This window comes from Acipenser ruthenus, chromosome 37, assembly GCF_902713425.1.
Source record: "Acipenser ruthenus chromosome 37, fAciRut3.2 maternal haplotype, whole genome shotgun sequence".
In the NCBI taxonomy this organism is placed as follows: domain Eukaryota; kingdom Metazoa; phylum Chordata; class Actinopteri; order Acipenseriformes; family Acipenseridae; genus Acipenser; species Acipenser ruthenus.
In genome coordinates this window covers 9057609-9075738 of record NC_081225.1, presented here as the reverse complement: position 1 = coordinate 9075738, position 18130 = coordinate 9057609, and the positions used below count along the sequence as shown (strand labels likewise).

The 18130-nt window shown below is 37.6% G+C and overlaps 1 protein-coding gene across 1 annotated transcript; it reads left to right on the top strand.

Annotated features, from left to right (window-relative positions):
• Window positions 1-623: 623 nt before the first annotated feature.
• Window positions 624-14455, top strand: LOC117971687 (golgin subfamily A member 7-like). The gene is made up of 6 exons (XM_034919888.2): window positions 624-731; window positions 3100-3225; window positions 4638-4790; window positions 8707-8808; window positions 11331-11390; window positions 13043-14455. Exons 1-5 carry the CDS (start codon window positions 657-659, stop codon window positions 11376-11378), a joined length of 504 nt encoding a protein of 167 aa, XP_034775779.2. The 5' UTR covers window positions 624-656; the 3' UTR covers window positions 11379-11390; window positions 13043-14455.
• Window positions 14456-18130: the final 3675 nt, after the last annotated feature.

The following is an 18130-nucleotide window of genomic DNA, read 5'->3' as shown; positions in this document are numbered from 1 at the left end:
CTTTTGCCCACTGCTTCCACATTCTGCAGGATCCCGGGGGTCGGGAGGGTAATTGGTAAGTGCAGATAATGTGTTTATCGTCCAAATAAACGAGGCTTTACATGAAAGAAGGGCAGCCCATTCTCAGTAGCTTGGATTGCAAGACAAACAGGAGGAAATGGCTGATGGGTCCATTAATGAGGAACCACTTCTAATAGAACAGTGCCTTAAATTAGGCTGAACTAATGGAATGGAGCTTTGCCTTGCTTCAGATTCTTTCTTCTTATTATTTATTATTGCAAAGCTTCCAAATAAAATATGCTTAACCTAGAACCCAGTGGACATTAGTCCACTTCACAAAACCTTCACATAATACATTGGCAGTCTTGAACTATGATTATACCACATATCACCTATGACTTAAACACCCACATCACAACATTATATTAGGAAGGTATTTTATTTGGTTTTACAAAGATTTACCACAGCTATTCCGAATATCTGCTAGCAAACGCAGTGAGTGAAATTGTAATTGTGTGTATTTACACACAAGTGTAACTTTTGCGAGGGTGTCACAGTAAATGTCTAACTGACAAAAAAAAAGTATAAACCCACACATTTTTTTTATTTTAACTACTGCATTGACAAGCGGAACGTAACTTTCGGTCATTTTGAACATGCGTCCCCGTTCCGGACTTCTAATCCAAGACACCATTCAAAGCGGAAGCAGACGGACTTTCAACATGGCGGAGGTAAGGAGTATTTAATAAAGTATTGAATTTTATTTGTTTAGATCAGAAGTAGGAATACGAGGAAGACTTTTTAAATAGTTTATTCGGAAAGCAATTTCCTTTCGATGAAGTATCTGTTTTTATTCGTAACATTTGCCCTTAAAAACACACGGAATTAATGTTGTATTTCTTGTGTATTACTGTGATTATTTTCTGATTTTATTCGAAGAAAAATGGAAAAATAATCATAGGAGGGTTAACAAACCTTACTGAAAACGCAAGGTTTACCAAAAACACTTGTTAAATTAAAATGTGTGTTGAACTTTAAGTTAAAACGACCGTAGTGACATGTTACTAATGTTAGAACTTGGACTCTGTTTTTAACGTTAAATATATGGTAGCTGTAAACATTTCCTTCCTAAACAGTGATATCAGCATAACAACAAAGCCTCACGTGATGGAAAGGTTTAGACAGAGGTTGTACTGTTTAGATCACGTAATTCAAGAACCGCATAATTAAATGACATTTTTGTAATGGGAGATGTGTCTAGTGGCAAATCACACAGAACAAAGCTAAATTGTATGTACAAATGTTATAAACACACCCCAAATGAAAAAGAAAAAAAAAAACTGGTACAAGAAATAGACATTCATTCGTATCATACATAAAAAACCATTTCAAGCAGACAAATGCGTAAAACCCTTTTTTACATTAAACATCAGAGGCTCTGGGACTAATAACCTCAGCTTCCTTAAAAAAAGAAAATTACAAATATTAAAAATGAAAAACCGCCGTGCTTCCCCGTGTCTGTGGGTAGTTGATAATCGGTTGTTTGTCACAGCAGTTGTAATTTTGACCCCATTGCTTCTAATCATTTTAATAACACATTTCAACAAGGTGTTAATGTCAAACACAGCCGGGTGAAGGAGATGTGAGCCTGGCCCACCCTTGTAACAGACAAAGACTGTTTTTGTAGCATATCCTATAGTATGCATGTCGCTGGGCTTTAAGGGGTTAAGGACCATGCTAGTTTTGGTTTACGAGTTCAAATTTTGTTTCAACCACTTCAAAGATTTTGTTTTCCCCCCAAATTCACAAATAATAGTCATTTACGCATTGTTAATTAGAGAGTCCCAAATGTCAAGTCAACAGGAGGCACACTCTTTTTTGTGCTCGCTTTCAGGGCTCCAGGCAGTTTGGGTCCGGGTGGAATCTGCTAGTTACCCATTTCTGCACCTGGCAGGAGTCTTGTGTTTATTTAATGAGTAAAGTTGGCTCGTGCAGGAAAGACCATTGATTATAGCTGAAGAGCATGAAAACCGATATTCCCTAAAGTGCGGCTGATTACAAAAACTGTTTACAAGACTTTGCTGGATCGTTAATTATCTTAGTTACTGCACTTTCTACCGTGAAATGTCTGGCTTCGTTTCTGTGTTTCTTGTGAGTCTTGAAAACAAAAGCGATGACTGAGAACGCTGGTTAGATATAACCAGAATTCGTAGTGAAACATGATCCCAGGGTTGCTACACAGTATCTTTCTGAGCTACTTCATCAAACACCAGAACGTGCTGGCTGTCCAGTTTGTTTTCATTCCCTCGATTTGTCGAAATTATGAACCGATATTCAAACATGACAAGCCCATGTTTATCCTAGTACTGATCTACAGACTTTGACTGTCAAATGACCACTGAATTCACCATGACCCAGTAGATTACCCGTGAACACTGGCAGCTTTGTTAAGGCTCTGCCGCTGGTGCTTCCTGATTCAAAAGTTATTTTGGAGAGAACAGACTCCAAAAGGAGGACACTTTGAAAAGTACTTTGCGAAATAACTTAAGCACAGTTTATGCATTTGTTTTTATTTGCGTGCGTGCCTTTATGTATTTATACAATTGGGACATGTACAATCAAGATGTGTAAAGATGTGATATCTACAAAAGGGGCTGAGTTTAAAAAAAAAAAAAAAAAAAAAAAAAAAAAATGGTGCGCTTGAAAACTATGTCAAATAAAAATAAACGAGTTACTGTAGTGCTGACAGGTTTCCAAAAAAGGGGCCAAGTCGTCTTGTTTAACTTTATCATTATCGCCTGGAATATAAATACTGCTTGTCCAGTTTCCATTAAACTATTCATTACCGTTTGTTATCCCATGCTATTCTGAACATACTGTTGGTATTTCATGGTCATTAACCTTCTCGTCATACTGACGGCTCTAATTCTGAATTTACAGCACTGACAGGCGGGTGTGTGTCAGTTACTGTCATGCTTGTTTATCTGATCATTGTTTAAACTTGACCCTTGATGTTTTATTTCAAACTTTATAACACCGAAATTGGCTTATTCCTCCTTTTAAAAGGGCATACTGACTACTACTCCTTGTCGGTTTCAGACTCATAGTTTGCAAGACATGAGGCAGCAAGCAGCCATTGCTTCCAAAGTGTTTGTCCAGAGAGACTACTCCACAGGAACCACCTGCCAGTTCCAGATGAAATTTCTGCCAGAGCTGGAGAACCGGGTAAGAAAACAAATGATCAGGGGTAGCGGTTTGGAACAGTAATCAATTGTCATGATATTATCGATAATTAGTTTTTGTCTTGATTATTAGTTGTACTGAAAAATGTATATCGCTAATTGCGTCACCAACAGTAATTGTGCTTATGACATATTTTCTGAGCAATACTAGAAACAGTCAATTGACTTTTCAGGGAATAAAAAGTAAAATCCCAAATTTGTCTGCAAAAAAGACAGCAAGTTTATAAAAATAAACTGCTCTGGCTGCACAGTAGTTTTGACTTTGGGAAGCTGAATGTTTTTTCCCGTGACTGAAAGAGCATTTCAGTTCACACCAGTTTAGCTGGCTTCACGCTCTTTTACCAGTAATGAAAGTTTGCTTTCTCTTCTTGTTATACATTCCTAACATACCGGATTGCAGAATATTACAGTGGGGGGAGCTGGAAAATCAAAAGGGGAGACGCATGTTGAACACCTAGTCAAAACACTCCCGAAGGTTAATGTTTAGGTGCTGATTTCTTTTTCCAAGCTTTCAAGATCCCTACCTCCTTTTATTTATCTCAGGTTGGCAAAACTTAAAGCAAAAGAAAATCGCTGGTTTTAGTTTTCATGAGCTGCTTCGGTTCCCAGAGATTTGCGGATTTCGTTATTGTACTGTGCCCCTTGGTCCTGTTGAATGAATTTCTGTCTAAAACATTTGCTCCTCTGTTGATTTTAAGGATTTGTTTTATGAATCTGGTGCATACTTGGGCAATGTGAAAGCAGAGTCCTCCTTGTTAAAATATTTAAACAGCTTCACCAAACATGAAAACATGCAGTCAGTAAGGAAATGCTCTGTTAAACCCGGCAGCCACACGCCATTGACTATCTGTACCACACATCAAAATGATCTGAATTCCTTCCACTTTGCTTAGACATAAAAAAAATGCCAATGTCCATTTCTTTCACTGATCAGTAACATTCTGCATTATTACAAAATACTTTTAATATAGATACGATACCAGTCGAAGATTCCTGGTATGAATTTTTAATCACCTTCTTATTCATATGCTCTGGCTTGGTTCCACTTATGTAGGCACTATGTAAGGAACCATTAGCCTAAATTACAAGTAACTGTGCATTTTGTATTTTTGTTGAAAGATGTAAGTTATGTCTGCCTCCTCAGATATCATAGATACATTTTATTTAAGCTATATTGAGACTTCAGGACACAGATACTTAAATATTCACTATTCTGTATAACCGTGAATGGTGAGGCTTATCTCGGTGTGTGTATAGGTTAATCAAATCAGCCCCTTGGTTTCTTGCCTGCAGATTTGTGATTGAGTGTTTCAAGTTGCGGATGAATTACCAGAAGATTGTCAGGTATGATACTGTCTTATCTCCTGCTGCACTTCACCTTGTCTTCTCGTTCAGATCGACAAACAGCAGTTCGAGGAGACGGTCCGCACTCTGAATAATCTGTACGCTGAAGCGGAGAAGATTGGGGGCAAGTCCTACCTGGAAGGCTGCCTGGCCTGCCTGACTGCCTACACCATCTTCCTTTGCATGGAGACACACTATGAAAAGGTAAGGGCACCCCCCCGTGAGCTGGCGTTTCTCAAGAAGCACCTTGGCGTCGGTGGAGGCAGAGGTTCAAATCTTGAGAACTGGCGCTGCAGACGTCTGGAAAGATGAAGCTCGTTCCACTTCCGTTTAACAGACTTGCACAGACTCCCCCCCCCACCCCCTCTTTGTTTGCCAGTTCACAAAACTGAAAGACGGAGAGCGATTTGTTCAGCGTTGACTTGAAGAGCGAGCCGTCTCCATTGGATACCTCCGTAACCATTTCTTGATTCCAGAAGACCCATTTTTAATTTATACGTGATATATTTTTAAAGAGTGTTTAATAACGAGCTACTTCCATCGGAATACAGTGCAGCGCATTAAAAAAAAAAAAAAAAAGCAGGCTATTATATTAGTAATTATATTATATTAGTAAATTAGTGTAGTTTATTAGTCTGCTGTTTTGAGTGGGGTTATCTTTCCTATACTACTAGATTGGGCTGTGATTCTGCAGTTTCCTAGAGCTTACATTCACATAAATTGGAGGAGGCAGTGTGGTCCAGTGGTTAAAGTCAAGGGCTTGTAACCAGAAAGTCACCGGTTCAAATCCCACTTCTGCCACTGACTGACTCACTGCGTGTGACCCTGAGCAAGTCACTTCACCTCCTTGTGCTCCATCCTGCGGATGAGATGTTAAATCAGTGTCCTATTGTAAGTGACTCTGCATATAATGCACAGTTCACAACCTACCTCTGTAAAGCGCTTTGTGATGGTGGTCCACTATGAAAGGCGCTATATAAAAATAAAGATATTATGTAAATGGTATTCTTAAAGTTGTAGAGTAAAACTGAGTTGCGAGTATATATTTCATTCAGTGTAATCTTCTATGTGGGGTTTGCATAGCTGAGTCACATGTCTCGTACTGCTTTATGATATACTTTCATGGTAATAGATATTTCTTGGTGAATGTCCTCCTTTGTCGCTTTTAAGTCCAAAATTCTGTTCTCGCAATAGCTAAGTAAGGGGTAAAGAATATTTTTTTATAAAGAATGTAACCCCACCCTCACCCCTCCACCTAAGTTTGCAAAAAGCCTTTCTGTGTACTTTTTTACTAAGAAACAAAAAACATCCAACAAACTATAATTTAAATACCTTGTCCCCAAGGAAACATGTATAATGTATTTGCATTTCACATCTGTTTATTGATCATATTACAAAACTCTTGAGAGATACATGATTTAAGATACATAATTAAGAGGTTGACAGGAAGCAACAAGTTGGATCATTTGAATAAAATAAGCTGTAGTAAGTCCAAGTGTAAGTACATTGTGCGTTGGTGGATTTAATTCCGATATAAAAAAATGTTTATGGTTTAATGACAATCAGGAATGAAAATGGTGTGTTTTGCTTTACCAGATAAAGTTTGGATAAATCCATCTCCTTGATGACCCCCAACATTCAGAAACGGAATGCAGATCCTGAGAAACGTAATCCTAAATCCTCATATCCTGATCTGACATGCATGAACGAAAACTTTTAGAAAGAGATGCTATTCAGTCTGTGATCAATTTAGATTGAAACAACGCAGACAAGAGCAGTGGCCGCATTAAAAGATGCAGTTTCACGGATTATATTCAAGACAGAAAGGAGGGGGATAGCTGAGCACTTGAAAGGAACTCTTTATTCTGGGACCGGTCACCCAATCTCGATGCTGAGAAAATCTGTCAGTGATTGGTGGATTAGTTGGTAGTGGAGATCTAGGTTCTCCCCTTTCTCTCTTTGGCCCTGAAGGAGGTGTGGATATTTAAGCGCCACACTGATCCAAGACGTCCCCCTCGCCCTTGGCTGTTTTCCAGCCGTCTTCTTTGTTGAAGATAATTGACAACATACCAATGGAGAGAGATAACCCACGTTGATGCCCCCCCCTCGCTGGTAAATGGCAGATTTAATATTAAAACATGAACTCGTAACTCGAAACTCTCCGCTGCCTGAAGCCAGGACAGAGCAGAGCAACGATTCGTTCGGCTAATTTAGGGGTTTAAAGGGAATCAAGAAGTAGTTTTTAAAATGTAATCATTATTTTACCTTTTGAGAAAGTTAAGAGTGTTGAAAGGGAATTCAAGTTCAGATTCAAAATTCAGAATTCAGATTCAAGTTGTTATTTGGTACCTGAGCATCCATAAGGTTCAACCATGTGACATACCTGCCCAAGCTTTATATTCCAGGCGAGTATTATTGACCAAATACAGCTGCCAAATTGTTCTTCTGTTGCTTTTTAGTTTCTGGATGAGCTGTTAGATATTGGCTTCACAACTATAATTATCTCGGTCGAATTGGATTACAGGTATCGTACAACGCAAAATAACCTTTTTAAGTCTGCTAGAAGAACTGAACAGAAACAAACTGCAAATTTGCTGTCAGTGTGATGTGTGATATGTGCAGATTTGCTGTCAGTGTGATATGTGTTTGAGTTGGGGAGGAGGGGGGGTGACGACTCCCTCTTAATAAAGAACGCTTGTGTAATATTCCAGTCTGTGGTGAATGATCTGTATTGATAACCTGGTGTGTCAGTGTTTCCAGCATGAGAAAATAACCAGAAGTGGATAGTCCGTTCTAAATGTAGTTTTTGGCTGATTCTCTATTCAGTAAGCTCCCAAAAGGTTACATTTATATAAATATAATGGTACATATTGTTTAGAAATATGCTGTGCAACATTAAACATTCGTGCTGGCAGATATGGGCGTCTATTCAATTGATCTAAACCATGCTTGAACTAAATACTGCAGTTGTTTGACTTCAGATCATTAGAACGGGACCCTACGTGGCATTTTCCCTATTTTTACAGACAGAAGTAGTCGCAGAGTTGTATGCACTGGTACAGTAAATGTTTGATTTCCATAACCTTGGTACAAAGACCTGTTTTAATTTTCTAGATCTGTTTAGGTCAATTACATTGATCCTGTATGTTTTTTATGCACATGGATTTGTATTGTTGGTAAGAATTTATTAGCACAAAAAAAAAAAAAAATCTTTATTAAAAATCAAAACTAGTTTCTCTAATTTATGCTTTCCGATGAGAAATTTATCAGAGGAGATTAAAACCCAGTTGCTAATTTGAAAACCAGCTTGCAGTAGGTGTCTCCATTAAAGTGAGGTTCTTTTAAAGATCCAAACTCTGAGAGGAGTGGAGTTCTGTTTCATGACAGAGAGACCTTATCAGTTCACATCTAATTCTTAGTCAAGAGGATCTGCTCGTTTCAGTAAAGAAGGTACCCTCCAGTCTTCAAATCTAACTGTATGAATTACCTGTGGAACAAAGTACGACGTGATCTTTAAAGACTAACTTAATCAAACAGAAATAACACCTAAATCAAGTTAGAACACCCAAGACTTTTTTCTTTTAATTGCCAAGATGCACAATACTACCAGCACTTAAAAAAAAAAAAAAAAAAAAAAAAAAAAGGAAAATTTTATATATATATATATATATATATATATATAAAGGTTCTAAAGACACTGCCAACATAGGGCCACCATTAGCTGATCATTCTTCCATTTATTACCTCCTCTTATTCTGCCAGGGAGAACACTTGCAGGGAAATATTTTTGTTTGCAGCCAAACGAGAGCATCTTTGCCTACACATGTAGCACATACTTCTGTGTATTTTTAGTTTGTTGTCCACATCCTCTCTAATTACACAATAAAACAATGCATACCCTCTTAAATAAAAAAAAAATAAAAAAAATTAAATAAAATATTTTACAATTTTTATTTTTATAAAGTGCAAAAGCAAAGCAACAAAACACGCTGTGTGTTTAGTCTTTGACAGCAGCCTTAACCCTGCTATTTCCACTGAGATTACTGAAATTACAGATATTACTGTTTTAAAAGAATTCAGGAATGTAGCAGGCTGTTAAAAGGTTTTGTCTCCTCTGCAGGTTTTGAAGAAGATTGCCAAGTACATCCAGGAGCAGAATGATAAGGTCTACGCTCCCCGAGGCATGCTCATCACAGACCCCATTGAGCGAGGACTCCGTGTGGTATCCTTTACTGCTGCAAGAGAATAGAAAACTCCTGTTGCACAGCGCTTTGAGACAGTCCAAGGTGTACTGTCAACTTAATTAGTCACATCTGAGTTTGTTACTTGTACATGGTGACTTATGAGGATCAAAGCAAAACCAGGAATGGATCAAACTGCTGTGCATATCCATCGCCGGTCTGCTGTGCTGAATTAACATTGAAAAACAAAGAGTAGAATCTCAACCGCACAATAAGTGACTTGAGATGTTGATTCGATTAACCTGGGATAAACCACAGCTGGGTTGTTTTGGAGCATTTTGCAGCACTGAGGAATCGCCCTGGATTGTGTAACACCAGCCAGGATTTCGTTTCCTGGGTGGATGGAGTTTTTTTGATGATGGTTAATGACGCTGGCGTAGTAAGGATTTGGTCCCGGGGCGGGGTGATGGTGATGAATCAAGATTTTTGCACATGGCTGATATTTAAGGATCTCAACCCCCTAAAACCACCCCCTTAGCTACGGCACTGATACCACCTCACCCTGGTTATCCTGGGGTTACCTCCAAGAATAAGTGGTTAATCAAATCCTAGTAGACACCCTGGTGCTGTAAAAAAAAAAAAAAAAGTCGATAAAGTTGATCAAGTCGACCGTTAAGTAAGGTTATAGTAAAACTTGGATTGGCTGTAGTGCAGATGAATGACATGGTACCAGCTGTGCAGACGGGAGCTTTCTCAGTATGCATCTAATGCATTACCCACCCCCACACACATAATCCTTGAGCAGAGGCCTCATTCACATTGTACAGCTAACTAAAGATAAAGACGTGTAATGAAAAGCAGAAACAACTGGCATTCTGAAACCCCACAGCTGGTATATAGACTTCCATCGGCTTCGACTTCCTTTGTGGTTGGTTATGAGGGCATCTCGTAACAACAGTGATTTATAGTGTTTCATGGATTAAAAAAAAAAATGTTACTACACCAGCTTCCAAGTGTGTTGTGCTCCTGACATCCAAATTAATTGCCCCCTGAATATTGCTAAAGTTGTTTGCTGTTGCTGCCAAGTAATAATGTATACATACATTGTCTGCCTGCATATTCTGTTTCGTATCAAAAGCCTATAGTGCTGTTCTGTATCCAGCAGGTTTATATGGAGGGCAAGGGCTATATATGGAGTTTGAAGCAGGTTTTTTTCTTTTTTAGTTCAACAGCATGTAAATATTTAAAATGTGAGTCTAATGTAGCTAGCTCTTGAAAGACATCAGATTCACTGACTGTCTTAAAAAATTAAAAATCGTAAGAAGCTAAGACCAAGGTCTATGTAAGGACATTCAGCTTTGCTAGAAACCACGATACAAGGAAAAGAACACAGGCAGAGTAGATTGCACATCGCTATATACAGCTAGGACCAAAAGTTTTGCATCACCTAGTATTTTAGGATTGAGACACTGTTTAAAAAATAAATAATACAACTGTATGAACACAATGTTCTTTTATTTAACATCATGCTATTTAAATCAAAGAAACTACAAAATGAAATCGCAAGTGTCTACCGGAAGCCATAATAGTAGAACGATATTTCATGTATTATTATTTCGTGATATTTCGTGAAGTATCTGGAAAACTACAAAGCGGTATGTGATTCAATATGTTAACGTGACGTTATTCAGCAGGTTTCATTGAAGCACAATTACTTAATTCCATAGGGTGATGCAAAACTTTTGGCCACAGCTGTGCATGTCTTCCACCTGCCCAAATATTTATTTATGTATAGACAATATCTAACATCGTGGGAAACACGGCTTTTAGTTTTCTTCTCCCCTCGAGCGCTGTCTTTGACCTCACTCTTACAACATGCTTGGTTGTGCTATAAGCCTGAGCCGTTAAGGTAATTGACTCAATTTCTACGTGGAGCCCAGATGACACCGTCAAGCCCTATTAGCAGCAGAGTCTTCCCAACAGCGAAAAAGTTGGCCAGCTCTGGTCCATATGATTCTGTGCGAAATGTGCTTCAGCTATTTGGCTGGCTGTGAAACCTTGTTTATTTAATTGGTTACACCTTGGAAAGGCAGTTAAGTTGCGTTACAATGTATCTAAATGGGGGCGTCCTCGATCTGGTTGGATTTTATCCAAGCTCGTTTAAATGAATATGTTTTACAAAGTGACTCAGACCAAATGTAGGCAAAGAGATATAGAGAAACAGACTTGTGCCCCTAAAGAATATAACATATCTATATTACATGTTGTTGCACTGTATTTACCAATTGCTGTTTTACTACATGAACTTGGCACCTCAGTAAGTGATTGTGGGGATGCAACTCAGTGCATTTATAGTTATTTTCCCAGTCGTATCATTTTTTTCATGTTTTAATGGACCTGTATTTTAAAGTGGGTTCTGCCTCGTCAGTTCACTATACTTTTATCAGAGCCCAGAAATTGTTGGCTTTCCAGTTTGTGTACATTCCTTAAAGGTTACGCCACCTCGCCTGAATTTGTCATAAAAAAAAGTGTTGATATGTTCCTTAACACTGCTGCCCCACAGATTGAAATTACCATTTATGAAGACAGGAATGGAGGAAATGGAAGATAAAAGCTATCAAAGGTAAGCAGAGAAGTACGCAAAAGATTGAGGTGGGATGATTAAAAATAGCATTTTGGTCCCTTCTGGTTTTCCAATTTCAGTTAAAAAAAAAAAAAAAAAAAAAAAAAGAAAAATGGTTTACATTCTGTATCATTAAAGGCACTGTGAATGTGTATCTTACGGGTGATCATCTTTTAAACCCCACAATACTTTACATGTTAATATAAGTCAGGGTGGCACTGATTCCACAAGACTCACTGTTTGAATTATTACAAAGCACGTGTGAATTACTGTGCAGCACATTCAAATGCAGAGACATCTATGTAATACCTGCCGCTGTTTCCCCTTTGTAACCCGACAGACCTTGATTGCGTGCCATCGACGTAGGCTTTGTTTTGTCAATTCGCAGCTGCATCTACTTGGCACAACACTTTGTCATGACTCATTTCACAGACATTATTGCTAAATAGCATGTTTTCCGATGGGCTGTGGTTTTGAGCAATTACACAGGAGGCTAATCTATCGCACAGATCAACTGAAACTGTGAAATTCCAAACTAGTTCCTATACGAGGGGGTGGAGGGGAATTGAACGCAGAAACTTTTTTCTGGATTATTTTGTGAACTGCAAATACGCGTCTGAAAGGTGAGGACTGACATCTCACAGGTCTGATTTGAGCTAACCAAGTCAGTTCTCAAGTCTTTTATTTTTAATTTTGTGATGTAAAATTAACATATTCCACTGTGACTGATGGTCAGTAGGTACCATAAATTTGTCTTCATTGAGTTAACATTATATATAGATTTTTAAATGTTTTAAAAATGACTCTTGTAATTAATGTTTCAGTTCTGCATTGTAATTGATGATGTGTTTCACCTCCCCCGGAAAGCTCTTGTAAAATAGATGATCCATCTCGATTCATTTTTCCCACTTAAAATACATACATACATACATACATACATACATACATACATACATACATACATACATACATACATACATAAAATAACAACCTCACTGTTTAAAACATCTGCCGCCTGGGAGGATTTGAAAGGGATCAGAAACCAGCTCCGTTTGTTCAATTAAGATTGCGGCTGACGGGCAGAATCTCCCCAAAGCGATTTCATGAAGTGATCCAAAGAGCGTATATATGCAAATTGTGCAAAAAGGCCATTGTTAAACCATGACCTTGAGGAGCAAAAGTAGATTGTAGACTGCAGAAGGAACTCGTCCTAATTTGATATTGGAACAAGCTGAGATCTTCTTTTACAGAGAGGCTTCGTGGAGCACATGAAAACCTAGCTTTAGTTAACAATACAGCCCTCCCTCATTAATTGGGTCTCTGTAGTAGTACCAAAATAAACTTTGTAAAGATTACTCAATTAAACATTGAAAAAGACAGCTAGTAGAAACATTTGTCAAAAAGGTATTTGCAACATTGGTTAAAGTACTGAGACATGTTCTACCGTTTTATAGCTGTGGGTGATATTTAGATATCTTAAATCGTGAAATATTGAGGGCCTTAACACTATAAAGAATAGCATTTACTGTCATACAGAAACCCAAATCTTGAATTGCCAAATCATGAACGTCGCGGAAGCTGCATTCTTTTGAATATGTAAAGAATTAGCAATGTCTTTACAATGTCTTTAATGTAATTTGTTTTTGTCCTAGCAATCCATATGTTGAAAAGCTGCAAGGGGGCTGCCTGTTCCTGGTTCTTGTTCTTCACAGTGATTGCTCTCCTACCTCCTACCCGATTGGTTGACTTGTCGCGACCCGTCGAATAACTCACCTGGTGCCACCCAATGACACAACACACTGCGTCTCAACAATCCTCTCTCCTCTTCCCCCCTCCTTGTATTATATGTAGGTAGTTTCAGATATAGCGTTTGTTTTTGTTTGTTTCCTTTTCTATTTCTTTTTTTGGTTACAAATACAATTATTTATAAAGAACTTGCATGGTAAAACAAACAAAGAAATTATCCACACAGTGATCTACATGATCTTTTTTTTTGTTTTCAATCAAGTTTTTCAATTTATACATTTATGTTTTCTACTTATTTTCTATTCTTTTCTAGACCACATACCTAGGTTTTATTTTTGTTAAGCCAGCTGTGCCATACCATTGTCAAACTAACCTCCACCTCCCCTTTTATGTCATTATAGAACAGAGTGATATTGGTAGGACAACAGTGACAGTGAATTATGTGTTAAATGTGTGACTGATAGTGCAGAGCGTAAGAGTTAATTTCAGGTATGATAACTGTCTTAAATTTCAGCCTTCTGTAGGTCAGTGAATTGTGTGGTGTTTTGCTATGCCTATCCATGTAATTTGATTCCCACCACATGCTTACAATATAGTGGCTGTAAGGCAGGTACTCTATTACAGTAAGTGGCTGATGTTCGAATCAGGATTTAAATGGTATTGAAGTCTGGTACAACGCAAAGTAGTAGCTTCTGCATTCTCAGTTGGACCAGCCTAATGAAGGACTGTTATGTGGAGATCACAAGTGTATAAGATGAACTCATAAAAAATGTGCCTGTCTTTTAAAATAAATTATAGATCTAAGGTAGCCGTATCAGTCCAGAGATGAGAGACAAAGAGAAGGAGGTGCGATTGGACTAAACAATAATTAAGTCCAATAAAAGGTATTGCATCTTTGTCTAAAATAAGTAAAAAAAGAATAAAAAATTGTTATGATATCGAAATACATTAAATTCCATTATCTGACAATATTGATAGTATTTTTACTGATAACAAGTAACATTATGTTGCTCCGTTGTGGTAAGTCAGATAATTGATTTGTATTGATCAGGTTATGGATGGTATGCACATGTGTTTGTGTGTGTGTATAGAGAGATTTTATATGTACAGAGAGAGCAACAGCTTCAGAAACCTAAAGCACAGTAGTGAAACTAGTTATATTCAGCCCTAGTTATGTCAGGCAGTGTCTTTCATATTTATCATTCAAACCAATACCTTTTAATATTTTTTTTTAAATGCATGTTAACTTATTCATTATGACCTGTAATAACATGTATTGTGTAACAATAAATGGAAATACAATATGATTCTTGATAAAACGAGGAGCACAATGCATTTGTTGGGATGCCTTAACATTTTAATGGAGAATGAATCATTACAAGTGCCGCACTGTGTAGGTGTTTTGGAAGGGGAAAATTGCTTAAATCATTTTTACTGAAGGAAGCTTTGGCATTGTGTATCAGATGTACTGTACAGTAGGAGCGAGCAGAATCTGCACAGAAAGAGCTCTGAGTTTAGTAATGGCAAAGTGATTGCATTTTTGAAAATGCTTTCAAAATCTAAAGTTGCCAGTTTACATTATGAAAGTGAAGAGTTGTGGAGTTTTGCTTATGCCTGCTAGTGTGAGGCCAGTGGCTAAAGTAGGTGCTCCAGTGATCAAAGAGCAAAGTAGTTTGCACAAACCCAGCATCTTTTGATGCCTTTAACCAAATAAAAAAAGTGGGTGGTTACCCATCCATGGGGGATCCTACAGAAATACACCTGATGATCATCACCACTGTACAGAGCAAAATGTGCATACAGACGTTATTATCACTACAAAACTCCAGGGACCTTTCTATGGTGCTTCCTATTGCACGTACCCAGTTGCATGTCTAATGAAAACATTGGGGGTGATTTTCAAAGCTTTTTAGTCCAAAGTGTAAAACGCCTGTTAGTTGCAAAACCAGAAATAAGGTTTTGGTACAGGTAGATAATACATTTGAACTCTAATACACCACTGTTAATGCCTTACATTGTGGTCCCAGTAATACCAGAAAAAAACGTTATTGTATAGTTGTTGGTGCCTTCTGGTTTGTGTCCTCGTTAGAGTTCTCTAGATTCAACTTCAATGGCCTTTTAAACACCATCAGTTATTTCTGTGGGTAAAGAAAGACATTGTGTAAAAGCATGATGTGGAGTCGGGCAACGCATGCATGGTCTTCAGAATGCCTTTAAGTTGTCTTTCAAAGAACTGTGTTTTGAATCAAAAGTAAAAAATGTTGAAAAATGCTAAACTGGCGTCTACACAATCATCAGGGCAAGGGAAAAATGTGGCCTTGCAATACCAGAACATTACCTGGGATGAGATCAAACTAAGGGGTTAGTCAAAAATGCCCCCAGTTTAACATGCTGATGCTAGAGGTCACTCCTGCTTTTCAGAGTGCAAAGCTTAAGTCCCTTTTACTACACAAACAAATCACTTCAAAGCTGAATTTATCTTAGACACTGTTAATGATGGTCTGTGCGGGGCATGGTAATAGATTACACCTGAATTAAAAGAAAACCTTGTATTTCTCCCTGTAGACCAAGTGTAAAAATGTGAACGAACAGGGTCAATGTTAAAGAGAGTTAAACAAACTAAACACAAAAAAAACTTCGGCGGTCATTTTATATCAAAGGGATGCCAACACCGCGCTTGATCAAAAACATGCAGTTCTTTCTAAAAATATCACAAGCACTTTATAGAGGGAAAAAACTGACCTCAGGGTTTGCATGTGTTTGTATCATAAAAACCAGCAGATTTATAAACGGAGAATGCAAGATAGAACAGATTGTTAGTTCAACATTATCAGGAACCCCATTATGTTACTTGGGATGAACACGGATTTCACTTGCTTATGAATATTACTTAATTCTGATAAGTATGATTGTTTATTCTTTCATATTCAATTGGAAGAAAGAAAATATATATTATAGCCCTGTACTGAAGTAGTGAAAGATCTTAGTAGTAAAATGTAAATCTTGTACCCCTGCCAAAATTACCTTCCAGAAGATTAGAGAGAGATTTTCTATAGAACCACAAAATGTGTTTGTATTTCAGTCGAATAATACTGTATGAAACTGTATGGTGCACAGAGAGGCTTGATCACAAATTTTGTCTTTGTATGTATCTTTTTGGTATACTATGGTATATTATTTTTGATGTATACTACGAAGAAAACCACTCCTCTGAATATTTAAAGATGGTTTCCCAGTGATAAATATATGCAATATGTCAATGTAATGTTTAAGGATAATTAGCTAATCTTTTCGATGCTTACTAATACTCTGTAATTGTAAGTACTTTTTACACATTTATCTGCTTGCTATTTAGCTCTTGAGTGACACTACTTTTCCACATGTTTGTAAGCACCTGGTAAAGAAGATTCTGGTAATTAAAAGATCTCTATGCAGGCATTTATTGCATATAACCATTCATATGAACTCCCTCTGTTTACATAGATGCTGGAAGGGTAATGCTTCCAATTAAAAAATATCAAGATCCCAGCTCCAAAAAAAACCCCTAAAATGACTTAAAATAAAAATCCCAAGATCAATGAATACAGGGACAGTAACAGTACCAAAAACCTTTTTTTAAAAAAAAAAAATAATTATTATTTTATAGTTCTGGCTTCATAGATCATATGCAATCTATGCATTATTATCGGCCACCATGTATAAATAATATTTGTCAATGACTTACTTTTTTAATGCTTTTTGAAGCAACACTAAATAAGATGTTCTTGCCCACTCTTGTATTAAGTATTCTATCCCTAAACCAAAAACTTTAGCATAAACCTGAATGGACCTTTCTTCAAACACACAGCACAACTATGATACTTGTGTTTACTCCAAATCTAATGTAATGTTAAAAAAAGATATATTTTACCTGTAACCCTTAACCCTTTGTATATTTATAGAACATGTTGGCTTTACTGTATGATTTGTAGGTGTTACTAAGTGATTACATTAAACAAAAGAAAGCCGTTTCCATGCAGTCCCTGCTTGCAGAAATAGCAATCGCAGACCTGTAAGGAAAATATCCTGCTGAGTGATGTCATTGCTTATGAGACCTGCCAGGCGGATGAGTTATGGCGATCATTACTGGTTTGTTTTCCTTCATCCATTTTCTTGCTGTGCCCTGATCGTTGCTCTGCACACACTCCATAAAACACAATAAGAGTTGTTTCAACCAATATATATAAAAAAAAAAAAAATTGTGTGAAAGATCAACTTTTTAGACACAATACAGATGTAAAGCTGGAAAGATACTGCACAGCCAGTTGGGAAAGCGTCATTTTGAGGAACATTTTATGTTTACCGGCTGCTTGGTCTCGTCATGCATTATTTATCCTTGTTAAGTGAGACTTTTTTATTTTTTAAAGTACTGTGCAGTCAGGCTTCCATCAACATGAACTGCTTGCAATTATTTGACGAGAGGTGTTCTTTTATAGCGAGCACCTTACCTGAACCAACACAAAACGTCTTGTTACATGTAATACAGAATTAATTAAACACACACACACACATGGAGTAAGGAATAACAGATTCAGCACAATCTAATCTCTAGGATTTTTTTATACCAGAGTTTCAGTTCAAGCCTATTGTGTCTATCTAAACACCAGCCATGTGTTGTCATGCGCCTCCATTAGGTAGGTGGTCCAGTAGGTGCGCCATGGTTTCATTTTTCATTTTGATGATTAACCTTTTTTGCAGGACTGGACCACAGTAGCCCCTGTGGCACTAGGTGTTAGGACCCCATCTGAAGCCATCCAGAGTCTTGCAATGCGAAAACCCTGTTTCATCACAATTCACCAGATAGACACAGGCAGCCCCCATGTATCCGCAGAATCCAATGCTCTCAATAACGCATGCTAAAACAACGTTAGTGCCAAGTTTCAGCACAACTGAATAAGCAGTTTCCCAGACGGAAGAAAATGTGTGATATTGGTAGGTAGGCACGACCTTGGATA

Excerpts from the sequence above, each read along its gene's own strand:
- LOC117971687 (XM_034919888.2), top strand. The coding sequence starts at position 657 with ATGCGTCCCCGTTCCGGACTTCTAATCCAAGACACCATTCAAAGCGGA. Across the intron at positions 732-3,099 it reads GGACTTTCAACATGGCGGAG|ACTCATAGTTTGCAAGACAT; the intron begins GTAAGGAGTATT and ends TGTCGGTTTCAG. Across the intron at positions 4,791-8,706 it reads TGGAGACACACTATGAAAAG|GTTTTGAAGAAGATTGCCAA; the intron begins GTAAGGGCACCC and ends TCTCCTCTGCAG.